Source organism: Carya illinoinensis, chromosome 9 (genome assembly GCF_018687715.1).
Source record: "Carya illinoinensis cultivar Pawnee chromosome 9, C.illinoinensisPawnee_v1, whole genome shotgun sequence".
Classification (NCBI taxonomy): Eukaryota; Viridiplantae; Streptophyta; class Magnoliopsida; order Fagales; family Juglandaceae; genus Carya; species Carya illinoinensis.
In genome coordinates, this window is record NC_056760.1 from 36,224,187 (window position 1) to 36,242,115 (window position 17,929).

General features: G+C 35.3%; 1 protein-coding gene and 1 pseudogene across 1 annotated transcript; one reads left to right on the forward strand and one right to left on the reverse strand.

Annotated features, from left to right (window-relative positions):
- The first annotated feature begins 248 nt into the window (after window positions 1-248).
- On the forward strand, window positions 249-3,286 carry LOC122276204 (annotated as a pseudogene).
- An 11,507-nt stretch (window positions 3,287-14,793) lies between these two features.
- LOC122276208 lies at window positions 14,794-16,351 on the reverse strand. Its single transcript, XM_043085777.1, has 2 exons — window positions 15,590-16,351; window positions 14,794-15,474 (listed from the first exon to the last, which is right to left on the reverse strand). The coding sequence occupies exons 1-2, from the start codon at window positions 15,689-15,691 to the stop codon at window positions 15,097-15,099; spliced, it is 480 nt and encodes a 159-aa protein (XP_042941711.1). The 5' UTR covers window positions 15,692-16,351; the 3' UTR covers window positions 14,794-15,096.
- Window positions 16,352-17,929: the final 1,578 nt, after the last annotated feature.

Here is a 17,929-nt window from a genome sequence, read left to right on the forward strand (position 1 = left end):
TCAGGAATGGCGGTGGACGAGCTGTGATACCTTTTAGGAGTCTTTGGCTATTAAATGTAATGATTTCTGATTTTGGGGTATGTGTGTGTGTGTGTGTGTGTGTGTGTGTGTGTATCTATGGTAACCTTGTGTGTGATGCTAGATTTATATGTATGGTAACCTTGTATGTGATGCTAAGTTGCCTTTCTCTTGCTTTCCACTGATATCTATCTATATAGTGACCAGCTTGTGTGTGATGCTACACTGGAGGCTGCAAAAAGGTAATGCTAGATATGGACTTTCATTTCTTCGCTTTGGCTTTAAAGAGATGACGTCTATTAATATGTGGCCTGAATTGTTTTTGAATGTCTTTGTCATTTCAGTATTAGTCGCAATGTCTTAATCCAATTATTATTTGGCAGCACTTCTTTGCATCTTTTCTGTGTTCCCGTGATGAAGCTTTCAAGAACATAAATGATGGATGGTTGAATCATAGTAATGGTGTCAAAGGAGCTACAAAACAGCAGGTGTCGAATGATAACTTTGTTTACTATGTTGACTAACATGAGTTTTTATTTTTATTTTTTTCTGCATCAGCTGCTGCCTCATTTCTCCGATGAGCCTCATTTCTCCAATGAGCAGGCGTTTTTAAGTTAGGAAGAAATTTCCATAACAAAGGTACTATCAGTTGTTTTTTTATTCTATATTTTGGTTCACTTATTAAATCTAAATCCTTAATTATAACTGATCTTTTCAGATGCCTTCACAATGGGTAATGTGCATTGTGAGGTTAACTGATTTTAACAATGAGGTTTTACAAACAGGTCTAGACATCAGAAGTTGCTTTATGAAGTTTTTTAGCATATTAAATGTACAAGGGAGGGTTTGGCATCTGATTCACTTCAAGAACGACTGGATTTATTTGGGGATACAACAAACTTGAGGACAAAAAGGTTAGAAAAGCAATATTTTGGGTCTTAATCTTTCCCCTCAATTTTTATTTTTCCATTATTTCTTGCTCTGTCTCCCTCATTGATTGGTTATTCACTCTTCCATCCTGTTCTAGGAAAGCAAGCTACTAAACCTATGACCTGAAAAAAATTAATTAGCAAATATTTTATATTTCTTGGAACATGTTTATTTTATTTTTTGGGTTTTAATTATAGAATATTTGACTAATATTATTTTTCTGTTGCATGTAGATCTACATTTCGGCTGGCAGAGAATCTCTGCTCAATGTAAGCCAAAATCTTAACTCATCCATGGCTCTTGCTTTTACAAGTTAATTTTGTAGCACCCCTTCCCCATAGATTTAGGAATGTTACTTCCATTACTTTACTTCACCTCAGGTGTTAAGAAATGCCATAATTCTTATTAAACTAGTTTTCTTAATGTATCATATGTTACATCCGCCTGATATCGTTGCAGCGGCAGCTGGATATCCACCATCACCGTCACCGATGTCCACCATCTCATCCAGTTCTGCAACGCTGTATTACTCAGCTGAGAATGAGGCTTCTCATAGCCTATGTCAAGCTTTGCAATGACGCCACCGTCGATGATGTCCAAGATTCATCTAATGAAAATAGTAAAGAAAGGGAGGGTAATTTGGCATCAAATGATGAGGGTAGTAGCGACATGGGACCTAGCTTGGATGGATACTTCAAGTATTTAGTTGATAGCTAGCTCGTCTTCGACACTGAGGAGCACATTGTCAATGAATCCAGTGACGTTGCCTACGCCTATTTCAGAAAAAACTGGATTGGAACAATTAGAAGGTCTTGCAAAAGATCTAGAGTGGCTTAGAGAACAGGGGTTTGTGATTCCTGAACCTAGCAGTAACAATCCGGGAGTTTCTCATGCCAAGCATTTGAACGAACTTACATAGAATAGTGTCCTGTTGTTCCTTTGCCATTTCTGCAATATATATTTTTCATATATAGCAGGAGGTCAGGTGATAGCAAGGCAGGCTTCTAAGAAGCTCCTAGAAGGAAGGGAGCTAGAATTTTACAGATGGGAGGGGGATTTTAACTTGAACAATTTCCAAGATGGTGTTCTATCTTCTGCCCTTATGGTTGGACTTCTTGTAGCTTCCTCAATATTTGTATCCTTGGCAAGGAGCCACAATCCTTTTAGGCTTATTGAAGTTGGGTTATATGTTTGGATAGTTGCTGCTGCTGGGTGTAGTAGTTCATTTGACTTTTGGTCCATTGCAATCTGTTGCATACTGGTTAGTGTTGGAAAGGCTTCTTTCATAAGTCTTGCTGCCCCATTTATAAATGACAATGCCCCTGCTGCTCAGAAAATAGCATGGTTTGCAACATTTTACGTGTATATACCAACTGGGGATGGTGTAGGCTATGTTTATGGTGGACTTGTCGGAAACCATTTGAATTGGCGTTATGTGTTCTTTAAAAAAAAGCATTTTGTATACTTCAGGAAAACTGAAAAGATTTGACAAAACTGAAAGTTGTGGGGCCTGTTGCTGTTTGTGGAGGGATACTTCAGGAAATGATTTCATGGGAAAGGTGCTGCTGGGGTTGTCGATGTATCTCACTGCTGCATCTGTGTGGTCTTGGGCAACGAAGGTCAACCACTGAAGCCTTGGGCAGGCTTGGGTTGACTCACTAGGGGAGTACCTCTGTACTAAAGCTATCTGAAAAAGAGGCTTCTGTAATTCCCGTAGAGTTGGCAATGGAAGCTGATTTGCCTAATGGTGTCATAAGTATTTTTCATGGCACCAAGTATATTGTTAATGCTAATTGTGATGGTGACGATATCAAAGTGTTATCGTTTGTTGGAGAGCATCGGCTAAGGGGAAGCACGTGCAAACTATCATTGAGGCCAAAAATCATGTAATTGACATGCCTGATGCTAACCGCGTGGATGCTTTTGCTAGAGGATTGGCTTTTGATTTCTCTCAGGTCTCTGTGGCTACATCTCTAATAATGCAGTTTAAAAGAATATTGCCAAGAAGCACTAACAAAATGGGCTCTGCAAATAAGGATGCTATGAAGGAGCTTGAAAGCATTAGATTGTCTCAGCTACAACAGAAAGGATTAAAAGATAACCACGCCTTGTGGGGCAAGTTGCTTTCAAGGGAGAGGGTTTGTCACCCTTCAACACCTCTACAAGCGTGGGCCGAAGTCATTATGGGCTTTGGTTTGGGGTAATAAGGATTTAGAGGTTTGGGTTCATGGGCTTTTATGGGCTTGGATGACTAATGTCTTTTACTTAGTTTATTGTATTTCTCTGTAAGACTAGATTTCTGTTAGTAAGCCCAGCCATTTTATCTCCATTTATGCTTATTTTGCTGTATGACTTAAAAAACCAGTGGCCTCTACTTAGCTCTACGTAGGATTTGTAGGATTTTAATGGGAGCATATATACACTCAGATGCTGGCTCAATGGTAAGGCCATTTAGGCTCTTGCCTAATGCTTCACTCCAAGTAAGGCCCCTAAAATTAAAAATAAGGTTTTTTTTTTTTTTTAAAATAAAAATAAAAACCATTTCATTAAATAAAATTTTAAATAACTTGCATATTTTTCAATATGTGCAAGGCAACATAATACTAAATTTAATATTTAATACAATGAATTATTTATATTTTAAATAATTTTTTAAAATCTTGCTAAATTGAGGTACAAAATTTATATTGAGGCCTCATTTTAAGCTGTTGTATTAAATATAAATTCAAACAAACTTTATTTAAAGATTTTGAATAAAATCTCATTTTATTAAAAATTTTAAAAATATTCTATATAATAAATTATATTTTATTGTATTATAATTATGAATAATTAATACAAATTGAGGCCTATTTAAATTTCGTCTTAGGCCTCAATTTGTATTAAGCCGCCTCTGGCTTGAGGTTATGGCAATCAGGCCACAAAACTTTGGCTTAAGTACTATGTTAGTAGTGATGGAGTGATTGTAGGGGACCCTACCCCTCTTAATATATCTTACTTTGCTTTTTATTAGACGAAATGTTTGCTTGTTTAGACAAGAAAAAAAAAATGTTGAGGAAAAGGCTGAAAGCAGTTCAAGAAAAAACAAAAGGAAGCATCACTACTACTTGTTCTTGACCTTTTCCAAAATGTAGGGTTGGGTAAGAAATCATCTCCACATCCATCGATGTCTTTGATAGGGTCAGTGCGGAAAGTTTTTTCAATTTGCTAGCTTGGAACAAAAGTTTGTCAACAAGTAATCAGAACCAAAAAGTAAAGAGTAAAGACTATGTTACCTTGACATATTAACAAAATAATATTAGTACGACTTAATCAATTTAATTCAAGTTAAATTTGAAAACTGATTTAGATCCATTCAATGAGCTATATATATATATATAAAAGAATAAAATTGTTAAGGAGGAAAATGCTAAAAGCAGTTCAAAGGAAAAGCGAAAGGGAGCATATAACACTACCACCTGCTCTAGACCTTTCTTTTCTTTCTCTATCATCTTTTTTTCCAGTTTCTATTTAATTGTAGGGTTGGATGAGAAAAGTCTCCATGTCTATTGAATTAGTAATTGATCATCATCAAGTTGGTGTGGAAGTCTTTTCTACTTTAAATTCAATAGTGTGTTGAAACGATATTAAGAGCAATGGAAAATGTTGGTATGCCACCCGAGTTTGTCCCTTATTTTGATTGCTCATGTATTTAATTTTTTTACTTGATAATTAAGAAAGTAACTTTTAATGTATTGATGTATTTTTTTTTTAAATATTTAAATATGTTAGAAAATATGAAAATAAATAAAAATAAATAAATTTGTACTAGGCGGCACGCCGGTCATTACTGGACAGCAGCCTAGCATTACTCGAGAAATTCTCCAAATGGGCCATTATGATTGCACCATCATACATATGCATGAGACCTACATATAATTAATTCATGAATATACATACATACATACATATATATATATATATATATATATATTTATAGTCAACGAGTCATTGATTTCTATGCAGGATGATCCATTCTATGGAAATTTCCAGGATGATTGAATTATTTCTAGGATGGGAATTTTCAATTATTCTTTTGATCCCAAAAGCCCTTTCTTAGTTTTCTTTTGGAGTGCTACCACCGGTTCTTGACCTTTAGTTTCGTTTCTCTCTCTCTTATTTCCCCAGTTTCTATTTAATTGTATGGATAAATTTGGAAAGTTTTGCTATTCATCATCCTTACACATCATATAATATAATTTTTTTATTTCTTTTATTTTTTTTAATTTTTTAATTTTATTCTTTTTATTATTTTCAAATTCCAAAACAATAATAATATTAAAAAATTATATTCTAATATTATTTTAATCAATTTTTAACTTTTATATCGACTCATTTCATCTTAACTCACTATCTAAGACGTGAAAATTTTGATTCCCTAGCTTTAGACCAAATAATATATGGAGCAATTGTTTTTCCAATCGCGCCCTATTTCTTGCCAAATCTTCACAACTAATTAAATCTTATTATTGGATGTATGAATATATTATTAACACAAAAATATTAACAAAATAACATTAGTACAACTTTGCTTTTTATCAGACGAAATGCTTGCTTGCTTAGGCAAGAATAAAAAAATGTTGAGGAAAAGGCTAAAAGTAGTTCAAGAAAAAGCAAAAGGAAGCATCACTACCACTTGTTCTTGACATTTTCCAAAACATAGGGTTGGGTGAGAAATCAGAAAAGTCTCCACATCCATCGAAGTCTTTGACGGGTCAGTGCAGAAAGTCTTTTCAACTTGCTAGCTTGGAATAAAAGCTCATTAACAAGTGATCAGAACTAAAAAGTAAAGAGTAAAGACTACGTTACCTTGACACAAAAATATTAACAAAATAATATTAGTATGACTTAATCAATTTAATTGGAGTTAATTTTGAAAATTGATTTAGATCCATCCAATGAGCTATATAAAAAAAAGAATAAAATTGTTAAGGAGGAAAATGCTAAAAGCGGTTCAAAAGAAAAGCGAAAGAAAGCATATATGATCACCACCACCTATTCTGGACCTTTCTTTTCTTTCTCTATCATCTTTTTTTCCGGTTTCTATTTAATTGTAGGGTTGGATGAGAAAAAGCTCCATGTTCATCGAATTAGTAATTGATCATCATCGAGTCAGTGTGAAAGTCTTTTCCACTTTAAATTCAGAAGTGTGTTGAAACGATATTAGGAGCAATGAAAAATGCTAATATGCCGCCTGAATTTGTCCCTCATTTTGATTACTCATGTATTTAATTCTTTTTAATCAATGATTAAGAAAGTAACTTTTAATGTATTGCTGTATTTTTTATTTTTAAAAATATTTAAATATGTTAAAAAATATAAAAAGAAATATTAAAAAAATTAAAAATTAAATTTGTGCTAAGCGGCACGCCAATCATTGCTGGACGACAACCTAGCATCACTCAAGAGAAACTCCCCAAATGGACCATTATGATTGCACCATCATACATATGCATGGGACCTATATAATAATTTTTAAAAAATTTTAAAAATATTCTATATAATAATTTATATTTTATTGTATTATAATTATGAATAATTAATTTAAATTTCGCCTTAGGCATCAATTTGCATTAAGCCACCTCTAACTTGATGTTATGCCAATCAGGCAACAAAACTTTGGCTTAAATACTATGTTAGTAGTGATGGAGTGATTGTAGGGGACCCTACCCCTCTTAATATATCTTACTTTGCTTTTTATCAGACGAAATGCTTGCTTGCTTAGACAAGAATAAAAAAATGTTGAGGAAAAGGCTGAAAGCAATTCAAGAAAAAGCAAACGGAAGCATCACTACCACCTGTTCTTGACCTTTTCCAAAACGTAGGGTTGGGTGAGAAATCAGAAAAGTCTCCACATCCATTGAAATCTTTGACAGGGTCAGTGCAGAAAGTCTTTTCAACTTACTAGCTTGGAACAAAAGCTCGTCAACAAGTGATCAGAACTAAAAAGTAAAGAGTAAAGACTATGTTACCTTGACACAAAAATATTAACAAAATAATATTAGTACGACTTAATCAATTTAATTCAAGTTAAATTTGAAAACTGATTTAGATCCATTCAACGAGTTATATATATAAAAAAAAAAAGAATAAAATTGTTAAGGAGGAAAATGCTAAAAGCAATTCAAAGAAAAAGCGAAAGGAAGCATACATAACTACCACCTGTTCTAGACCTTTCGTTTCTTTCTCTATTATCTTTTTTTTCCAGTTTCTATTTAATTGTAGGGTTGGGTGAGAAAAGTATCCATGTCCATCGAATTACTAATTGATCATCATTGGGTCAGTGTGGAAGTTTTTTCTACTTTAAATTCAATAGTGTGTTGAAACAATATTAAGAGCAATGCAAAATGCTAGTATGCCGCCTGAGTTTGTCCCTCATTTTGATTGCTCATGTATTTAATTTTTTTTATTTTTTTTTACTTAATGATTAAGAAAGTAACTTTTAATATATTTTTTTATTTTTTAAAAAATATTTAAATATGTTATAAAAATATGAAAAGAAATATAAAAATAAAATAAAAAATTAAATTTGTGCTAGGTGTGCTAGGCGGCATATCGGTCATTGTTGGACAGCAGTTTAGCATCACTCAAGAGAAATTTCCCAAATGGGCCATTATGATTGCACCATCATACATATGCATGGGACTATATATAATTAATACATGAATATTTATATATATATATATATATAGTCAATGAGTCGTCGCATGCATATTGCAGGACAAGTCAAGAAAACATATTATTTAAATCTCACAACTTAAAAAAATCATAAAACAATACAACAAGAAATACATTTAATTTAAAATAAAAGAACCACTAATTGTAATAATTTTAAATAATCATTCAATAAAAATATACGTAAATATGGAGTATCACATCTCAACTAATTAAATCTTATTATTGGATGTATGAATATATTATTGACACAAAAATATTAACAAAATAATATTAGTACAAATTAATCAATTTAATTGGAGTTAAATTTGATTAATTGGAGTTATAAAATTACAAATCTTCCTGACAATAAAGTGTTTGAAAACTAATTTAGACCGGGGAACTCATTCATGATCTATCCTATACCGTCATCCAACGAGCCATATAAAAAAAACATTGAAAATCCCCTAATTTATAGGAAAATGATATAAAATATGAAAAATGTTTATGCTACCAATAATTTTTCCTGAGAGTTTATACCAATTTAATTTTTTTTAATTAATGGTTAAAGAAGTGTTTTTAATGAATTTGTGATTTTTTTAAATATTTAAAGCGATTAAAAATGCTTGAAAAAAAGATACAAAATAAAAAAGTGCATTTTGCACTTATGTGTGGGAACTCTCAAGCAAAATTTTGAATTATGGTTTAGTGACTAATCGTATTGAAGTATTAGAAAAAAATATTTCGGTATCGGTATCTTTTAATGTACTGTTTCGAGATAGACATTATATAGATAAATTATATATATATATATATAAGAGTAGTGGTACACCTACCACGAGAGAACTCACCGACAATGCTATTTACTTTGTTTTTATCTATTTTTTTAATTCTCTTAAATATTTTTAAAATAATTCACAAGATCATTAAAAATATATATATATTTAATCATTAAATATATATGAAAAAAGCCACTATGCCGCCCAATCCTTACCTCTCAATTTGATGGCTTAGTGAAATTTTATTTATTTACTTAATGATTAAATAAGTGATTTTTAATATACTGGTATATTTTTTATTATTTTTAAAAAATTTAAAAATGATAAAAAAATGTGAATATAAAAATTAGATAAAAAAAAAAATTACTTTTATACTAGCGGAAGTGTTAAGCTACAAGTGGCACGCTAGCTTTAGCTTTACTCAATATATATATATATAAATAAAATAAAATGGTAATGGTAAAAATCCTCGTGCAGCATCCACCGCATTTTCCTATTCTGAAACCCCTTAATATTTTCGAGGACCCAACCGTTATTTTGCACTGAACCTCGCACTTTTACCTGTTTAAAAAGGCTTTTGTCATTCAAAACATACATAATGCCAGGCTAAACTGGTATGCATTTCCAAACACACCAAAAAACTGACATTAATTGTCAACAAAATAAAAGTTCATTTAAATATAAAGAAAAAGACTCCATTTTTCGATATTCAAATGGTTTCTTAAGTTTTGACAAAATAAAAAAGTATATATAAGAACAAATATGAGTTAGTGAAGATAGCGAGTAATGCTAGGTACAAGTTTTAAATAGACAAAATACATATAAGCTATTCGTAAAAAAGTGGATCTCACTAATAATTAATAGTTTTATTTAACACTTTTTTTGAGTGAGGTCCAATTTTTTATAAGGTTTTGTATGGGGATTGTCTATTTGGGGTTATTGAAGCATCACATTCTTCAGAATTACAACAAGGCTATAACCACACCATGCTAACACATCAAGCACCCTCTGGACAGAAATAACAAATTCCCACTCATGGAATATTCTGGAATTACTTGCATAACAGAAAGATGATGAGGTGTACAGTGGAGATTTAATCTTGTAATTGGTTGTTATGATTTACGTATGTACTGTTGGCTATAAATAGCTCGCTTATATGAGCATCATTGTATTGTGGAAGAACAATATATACGAAATACATTTCTGAAAGGTTCATATTCTCCTTGACATTCTGTCGAGCACATTCTGTGCTTCTTCTTTAATTCATTATGGTATCACGAGCCTAGAATAGGACTCACATCCAATATTCCTAACCTGCAATGGCTCCCAATAAAAATACCACTCCCACCACCATCCCAAACCATACTTCAAATTTTGTTATCGTCAAGCTCAATATTGACAATTTTCTTCTTTAGAGAGCTCAGATTCTACCCTTTCTTAAAGGCCATCGCCTCTTTGGCTACATTGATGGCACGATTCCCTCCCCTCCACCCACTATGGATGGGCAACCCAACTTAGCTTACACTGAATGGGTTCTTCAGGATCAACTTGTTCTTTCGGCTATAAACTCTTCTTTGACCGACACTGTTCTTGCTCAGGTTCTTGAGTGCAAAACTTCGAGTGAAGTTTGGAATACTCTTTCTTCTCTATTTTCGGCTCAATCTTCAGCACACATTATGCAAACCCAGTTCCAATTGGCTACCTTGAAGAAAGGCTCTGAGTCTATTTCCGAATATTTTCGGCTCAATCTTCAGCACACATTATGCAAACCCAGTTCCAATTGGCTACCTTGAAGAAAGGCTCTGAGTCTACTTTTTCTTCCAACGTTATATCCATTCAGTCTGACTGGGGGGGAGAGTTCCGTCCCCTAAACACGATTCTTAAACAATTTGGTATTCCATAGAATTTCCTGTCCCTATTCTTATCCTCAAAATGGGAGTGTCGAGCGACGTCATCGACATATTGTCGAGAAGGGACTTTCACTTCTCGCTCATTCTTCCATGCCCTCTGTGTACTGGGCTGAGGCATTCCAAACAGCCACATTTCTCATTAACCGAATGCCTACCCCTCTCTTAAACAATATCTCTCCATTTCAGGCTTTGTTCAAACAAATACCAGATTATTCATTCTTAAGGGTTTTCGGGTAAGCTTGCTGGCCTAATTTAAGGCCTTACAATAAGCATAAAATGGATCTACGTTCCCACCTATGTGTCTTTGTTGGATATACACCTGATCACAAATCCTACAACTGTCTACATGTTCCCTCTGGTCGTGTATATATCTCTCGGGACGTTAGATTTGATGAAACAAAATTCCCATTTGCTTCTCAATCATCCTCCTCTAACTCTGGCCTCTCCACTTAGCCACATACCTCTAAGCCCACTCCACTCACCTACGGCCCTTTTAATTCCTCACAGAGTTCATCTACCCAGCCTACTTTATCTACACCTATTCGGCCCACTCCCATTCCCTTATAGCCCATCAATCTTCCACATAACCCAACCCATCAAACTTCCTCTCCTACCCGATCCATCCAATCTTCTTCTCCAGCGGACAGCTCCCCTACTTCTTCCTCTTCTGCGATCTCATCTTCTAACCCCACCTCTCCACAACCCACTACATCTGCACCTTTCTCTACTTCCCAATCTTCTTCTCTAGCGGACAGCTCCTCTACTTCTTCTTCTTCTGCAATCTCCTCTTCTAACCCCACCAATCAGCAACCCACTGCCTACCCATCTGAACCCTTACCTACTTCTTTCCCCACTCCTCACGGCATCATCACTCAATCCAAGACCAACACACATCGTCCTCTTGTTCGTTCCGACGGTACCATCCCTTGGCCAAAACCCAAATCTGCCTCTTTCACTATTTCCGAATCTTCATCCATTCCAGAAGAACCCACCTGTTATATCGAAGCAGCCAAATACTCTGAATGGCGTGATGCAATGGCCATAGAGTTTCACGCACTTCTTCAGACCCAAACTTGGGAGTTGGTACCGCCCTCTCCTCACCTCAATATTCTCGGTTCTAAATGGGTTCTCAAGACCAAAAGAAAGGCTGATGGCACCCTAGAGCGACGGAAAGCTCGTCTTGTAGCTAAGGGATTTCATCAGCAGCCTGGTCTTGATTACTCAGAGACTTTTAGCCCCGTTGTTAAACCTGTCACGATAAGGCTCCTTCTGTCCATCGCTGTGACCCGAAACTGGCCTCTTCATCAGCTTGATATACAGAATGCTTTCTTACACGGTGACTTGGAGGAGGATGTCTATATGCATCAACCTGCTGGGTTCATAAATCCTGACTTCCCGCACCACGTATGTAAGCTACGCAAATCAATTTATGGTTTGAAACAAGCCCCACGGGCTTGGTTCTCTAAACTGAGTTCTAAATTTCTTTCCTTAGGTTTTCATGCTTCAGTTTTAGATTCATCCTTGTTTATTCTCTCCCACGGTTCTGATTCCATTTATATTTTAATTTATGTTGATGATATTATTGTGACTGCATCTGCCATTTCCTTGATTCATGACTTTATTAATTCTCTTCGTAATGACTTCCCTGTCAAAGATCTTGGTATTTTACATTATTTTTTGGGTGTTGGAATTTCTCGCGTATCCTCTGGTCTATTCATGTCTCAAAGCCGCTACATTTCTAATTTGTTACAAAAGACTAACATGCACAACTCTAAGCCCGTGTCTACTCCTATGTGTGCCAATGTTAAAATTTCAGCACTTGATGGACCTTCCTTTGAAAATCCTAAGCTTTATAGGAGTGTAGTAGGCAGTCTCCAGTATCTTTCTTTTACTCGGCCTGACCTGTCATTTGCAGTCAATAAAGTGTGCCAATTTATGCACTGCCCTTGTGTCTCCCGTTGGCAAGCCGTCAAGCGTATTTTACGCTACCTTCGCCTTACACAACATTTTGGTCTCTATTTTTCATCATCTTCCTCCTTCAAACTTACTGCCTTCTCAGATGCTGACTAGGCAGGGTGTCCCGATGATCGTAAATCCACGGGTGGGTTTTGTGTATATTTTGGCTCATACTTAATTTCCTGGGGATCTAAGAAGCAGCCCACCATCACCCGCTCTTCAACAGAAGCTGAGTACAAGGCTGTAGCTAACACCACCTGTGAAATCTTTTGGATTCAGTCCCTGTTAAGAGAATTAACCATTTCTTTATCTGACCCACCAACTTTGTGGTGTGATAACTTATGTGCTACTTATTTGTCAGTAAATACTATCTCACGAGTTGAGATAGAAGCTGTGATTGTATTCATATATATATCACTGTTACAACTGATATCTATCTATGGAAAGACTATAAAAGGATCCACTACAACAGAAATCACTTTTTCCCGAGAACAATTTGGTCCCAATTACTCCCATTTCCTGCCAGAATAATGTATTTCTGGCATATTCATGTCCTAGCACGGTCACCAGAAATAACTGGCCCAAGATGCTATTACTTCTTGCGAGACTTTGCAATGTCCGAAATTATGACTATTTCTGGCATCACCGAATCGTCAGAAAAGATGACTTTCTCCCAGCAATTTAACACCAGAAATATTATATTCTGATGTTTTAGTATATTGGAAACTAGTATTTCCAAGGAGTGTAACCAGCCGGAAATAGAAGTTTCCTACGACATGTAGGCCATCTCAGATAAGTTATTCTGGTAATTTTATCTTCTCGGAATAGTAATTCCCGCATTATAAAGTTACCGGAAATAGCAATTTCCCGTGTTATTCGTCACACAAGATGATCATTTGGGACAAAATAATTCCTCGGAAATATGATATACCTATATATGTACTGGTAAGAAAAGCTGATAAATAGTAATGAAAGTGACTATTTCCGGCATAGTATTGGTTTGCCAGAATAACTCAATTTGGACATAAATTGAGCTTCACAGCTTTTGGTTAATACCTAAAGAATCCATTTGTCCCAAACAAATGCTACACTGGCATTTGTATATTGTCCCAAATTAGGGATCCTACCATTTCTATTTATCGTTTTCTGGAGTCGATAAATAATAGGGGTAAAGGTATTATTATTATTATTATTATTATTATTACCTATTTATTTATTTAATTTTGCAACATTCTTATTTGTTGTAAGATTAATGTTGATCGAATTTATGTATTTAGAATTCATCTGTAGTGATTTCTTACATTGTTGAGAAATCAGCTAGACATCAATTCAAAATAATACATGTATATTTCAGAGGTACTCAGTTTGAAATCACTATGTCGTCGGGCCTGAGATTCAGCCACCCTTATATATTCAATAACCAGTTTGCATTAATGCTAGTCGATCGGTAACTTGCCCAGACAATAAAATACCTGAACGTGAATGCCCAAAACCAAGTTCCATGGTCTATTGGGATAAGAAACCTTCTTATATATTGAATATATAAGAAAAGCATATGGTCTATTGGGATTTAGCATGTCACCAGCATTAATTTTTTTACAAAATATCTGAATATCGGTTAAAGCCATAGATACACAAAAGAAACTGCATGTTGTTTATCCAACCACACTTGTGCAAACCATATAATGCATACAAGGACCATGTGCTTCATTCCCAATCTTTGCTGGAGCATTCTTCTTTTGCTGCATGCATGGAGCTTCATAACTCACCCTTGCCATCTTGTGTTTGAACATAGTAGATCTGCAAATGTCACATAGAAGCTTGTAAAAACAGATGTAATTCTAAATCCATTGGTCAAATGCAATTTTTCAGAATACACGTATATAATATAATATCACATTATCAACAATAAAAGTAATTCCTATTACCTGGGGACATCCCAACTTATATTATATCCCAATATTACACTGCTCTTAGACTGCTCTTACAGTCTTGCCTAGATTAGTGTGAAAGTAGCCTATTTTTTGTCTTTGCATCTTATCTAGCACTGAAGATATAAACAGATTGAGTATTGCATATTCATCCTTCAGAATTTGGTGAGTTACATAGGTTATCTAGATGTGTACCAACCCAACAGCAATATTCTTGTATCCTCTTATACAAAAATTCACTTATTGTTTACATGACTTCACCTAGACTATCAATGTTAGAAGATTAACTACAATATTCTTTGTTTGAAACACATATTCCTTATATGTCTTAACCTGACACCACATAGTTACATAGTCAAGCAAGTCTCTTTACATACAGCAGTGACATTCCCCATCATTCTATGATTGCTGAAAATTATCTCTACTATCAATTTCCAACTACTGCAATAGTATTCCTAACTACAAGTGAACCAGGAAGATATAGTAATCTGGATGTATTAATAACATTTACAATGTCAGCACAGACCATGCAGGTAACACACCAGTGCTTACCACATTTATTGGCCGCCTAATGCATTAAGTAATAACCAGCATGCAATGAAATATAAATAACACATACCTGTTCCCTGCTCTAAAGGCCATGGGCTGGCATCTTTGACACTTCTCTTTAGGGAAAATAAACAAAAGTATGTATCCATCACTACTGGTACACAAAAATGTCCATACATCTTCATTACCACTCCAAAACCACCAACTCATAAAATATCATTCAAAAGGATGCTCAACAAAAGGATGCTTCATGCATTTTCTATGCTACTCCAGCAAAGGTTCAAAATACCATCAAAAAATTCAACAAAAGTGTTGTGAAGGGGAGGATGCCTACGCATCTCCTGGAGTCTCCCGTTGAGACTCCCTTTGGGACTCTAATTCTGTAACACGTTCATTAAGCCTGTCACACTCTAAAAAACAAGCATTCATCTTTTCCAAATCATTCATAAATGTCTCAAATTTCTTCTTGAACAACTCTGCCTCAGCCTTGTTCTTCTCATTCTCTGCCTTGTTCTTCTCATTCTCCTCCCTAAGACGTTCAAACTCCCTATTGGATAGCAAGGATTGAGATGGTTCAGGTATAACTAAGTGTCCTAAACCTCTAGCATAGCCCGATCGGGAACCCAACACCTCCTTAAACACTGCATTGGCATTCTCATCATTGTTATCTTCTGGTTCCATCTCATTCATCCGCTCAAGCATCATATTCTACATTAGACACAAATCAGAAATCCATGTTTGAGAACTAACCAATTACTGTCCTGACAAATTTCTATAAAACTGTCAAACTATATCATTATTATATATAGCCATTATAACTCACGTAGTTGTGCTCAGCAGCTTCAGTAATAAATCTACCCTTCTTTGTAGACCAATGCACCTCCCGATAGAAAGCAACATGATTTGGAGCTTGTTCCCGCTTCATGATTTTAACATCAGTTTAATAAGTAAAATATTCATAATGGAAACAGGAAGAAAAACACTATATGACTTTGTTAATTAAATGTATAACTTCACCTTTTCCTCCATTAGCCTAACAAATGACTTCCTGCCACCCGTGTGATTTATCCTTTGATTTTTCCTATTACTTTTGTTCCGCCTTGATAGGTTCTATCATTGACACAATGTAATTAATCCCAACGTCCAGGTACAAGAATTATTAGAAACGATTCAAATAAAGTGTAAAGACTGAGAGTACAGTTATCTTACCTGAAATTCCTCACTCCCCCATCTCTCACATAAAGCTTCCCACACAGCTTTGTCCACCATCTTTGTCCCTCCAGAAAGGGCTGCCTCATGTGTTTCATACTCTTGGTATTTGCAGTGTAATAGGTAGTGAAAATCATTATATTTCTGAGCAAGTGCCATTGCCACTGTCTCTCGATGGTTGCTTTTAGACCAATCCAATTCAAAATCAGCCTAGATGTATCAACTAGTTAGTGTCACTGAAAAATGCCAAATTAAAAAATTATGTCAGTATTTGCTGTAATCATATGCCAATGGTTTTACCCTGACACGATCTGTTAGCTCTTCCTTGTTCAGTTTATCAACACGAGTCCAGCTTGCATGACGCATGTCGGCATACAACTTCACAATCCATGTCACGCGTGTTGAAAAATTCGTTGCATTTTCACATGATACTCCTCTTTGCCCATCCTTAATCTCCACCGCCACTTTCCCAAACTTCCGAATGCGATCAAATTGGGAACACCTTGCTGGTCCTCTTCCACGCTTCCGAGTGGGAGGAGCTTGCACAATGAAAGCAGAATTTGTTATTTATCACCTTATTACCACTTGCAAATGGACAATGTACCAACCATATTTAATACACAGTTGGTACAATTCTGAAACTTGTGTATTAATGGGGCTTATATACCTTCAACTAGCGTGTTAGCAACTTCAGCCTCATTCACAGGATTTGTGTCCTCCTCTGGTGCGACACTTGGGCCTTGAGTGGATGCCTCTGAAAATGAAACAGACTCGTCCCTTAGAATGCGTGCTCGAGTTTGTGCCCCTTGGCCTCTACCATGTACTGATGTGCGATTGCCACCACGTCCATTACATGCATTCCTTGTTCCTCTCATTTTAGCTACATCATATAATAGTCTTTGTTAATATCAGCTTTTCATCCATATCTAAAATGAAAGGCCAGATTGTATATTTCCATAAATTCCCTGAATCCCATATCTGGTATTAATACAACCATCTGCCAGGACTAAAGTTATGCTATATATATAACAGATATGGACACTATAGATGAGCATATACATAAAACTATTATAAGAAGCTATACACACTACATATGTTTGTTATAAACACTTACACTGTGAAAAACAGAAAATCCCAGTGACCTTTTCTCTTAAAATATCATCACACACATGTATTTTATGCCATTGCAATCTATTCTCAGCAACTTGCCTTCAAATGCCTCGTATTTCAAAAGCACCCCTATTCTTGAGATATTGATGGTGATAGGGACCAGACTTAGAAGGGGTGTCACACCATCGAATATTTGCACATTTCTAGATAATACAAACTTAGTCTTTTACAAATACATATTAGAACCTACTGGAACAAGTTATAATACTCATAAATCTATATCCTTTGACCCACCCAGCATATTTGGCAATTCCTGATACATATGTAAAGTTACTTGTAGCTGAGGGAAATAACAAATGCCAGTGTAAAAACTATTCTATTATCGCACCATTGACAACAGATTTCTCAGGTTATTGAACCCCATCATATTCAGGCACAAATACAACCTCTGTTCTTTATTTTTTTTTTAACTTTCAAAGCTTAAGAAGTAGAGGTAGTCAGTTTATAGAAACAACTGAATGAACAGTTTGCATGTAAAGAGTAAAAGGTAAGGAGGACTCACACAGGGCAATTCGCAGTGGGAAGGCTTTGAACAACTGAATAGCTGGGGTCGGTTACTGCTGCTATGTAGCTTGTTGAGTTTCCCAGAGGACAGAAACTCGCATAGCCAAACTTCTCAATATGCCTCAGCTTCCCATTTGGTAATGGGCATTAGAGGGCAGCTTATATATCTCAATGAAACCCAGGAACGTAACCATGATTTACATAAAGCAACTTAACTCAGGATGTTAACCAGAAGTATACCAAACTCAACCACTTTCTGACTTCACTCCTTGGAAAAGGT

Bases quoted from the DNA above. Each gene is read 5' to 3' on its own strand.
- LOC122276208 (XM_043085777.1), bottom strand. From the start codon at position 15,691: ATGAAGCGGGAACAAGCTCCAAATCATGTTGCTTTCTATCGGGAGGTG. The intron at 15,475-15,589 runs GTGAGTTATAAT...TGTCTAATGTAG, and splicing joins AAGCTGCTGAGCACAACTAC to AATATGATGCTTGAGCGGAT.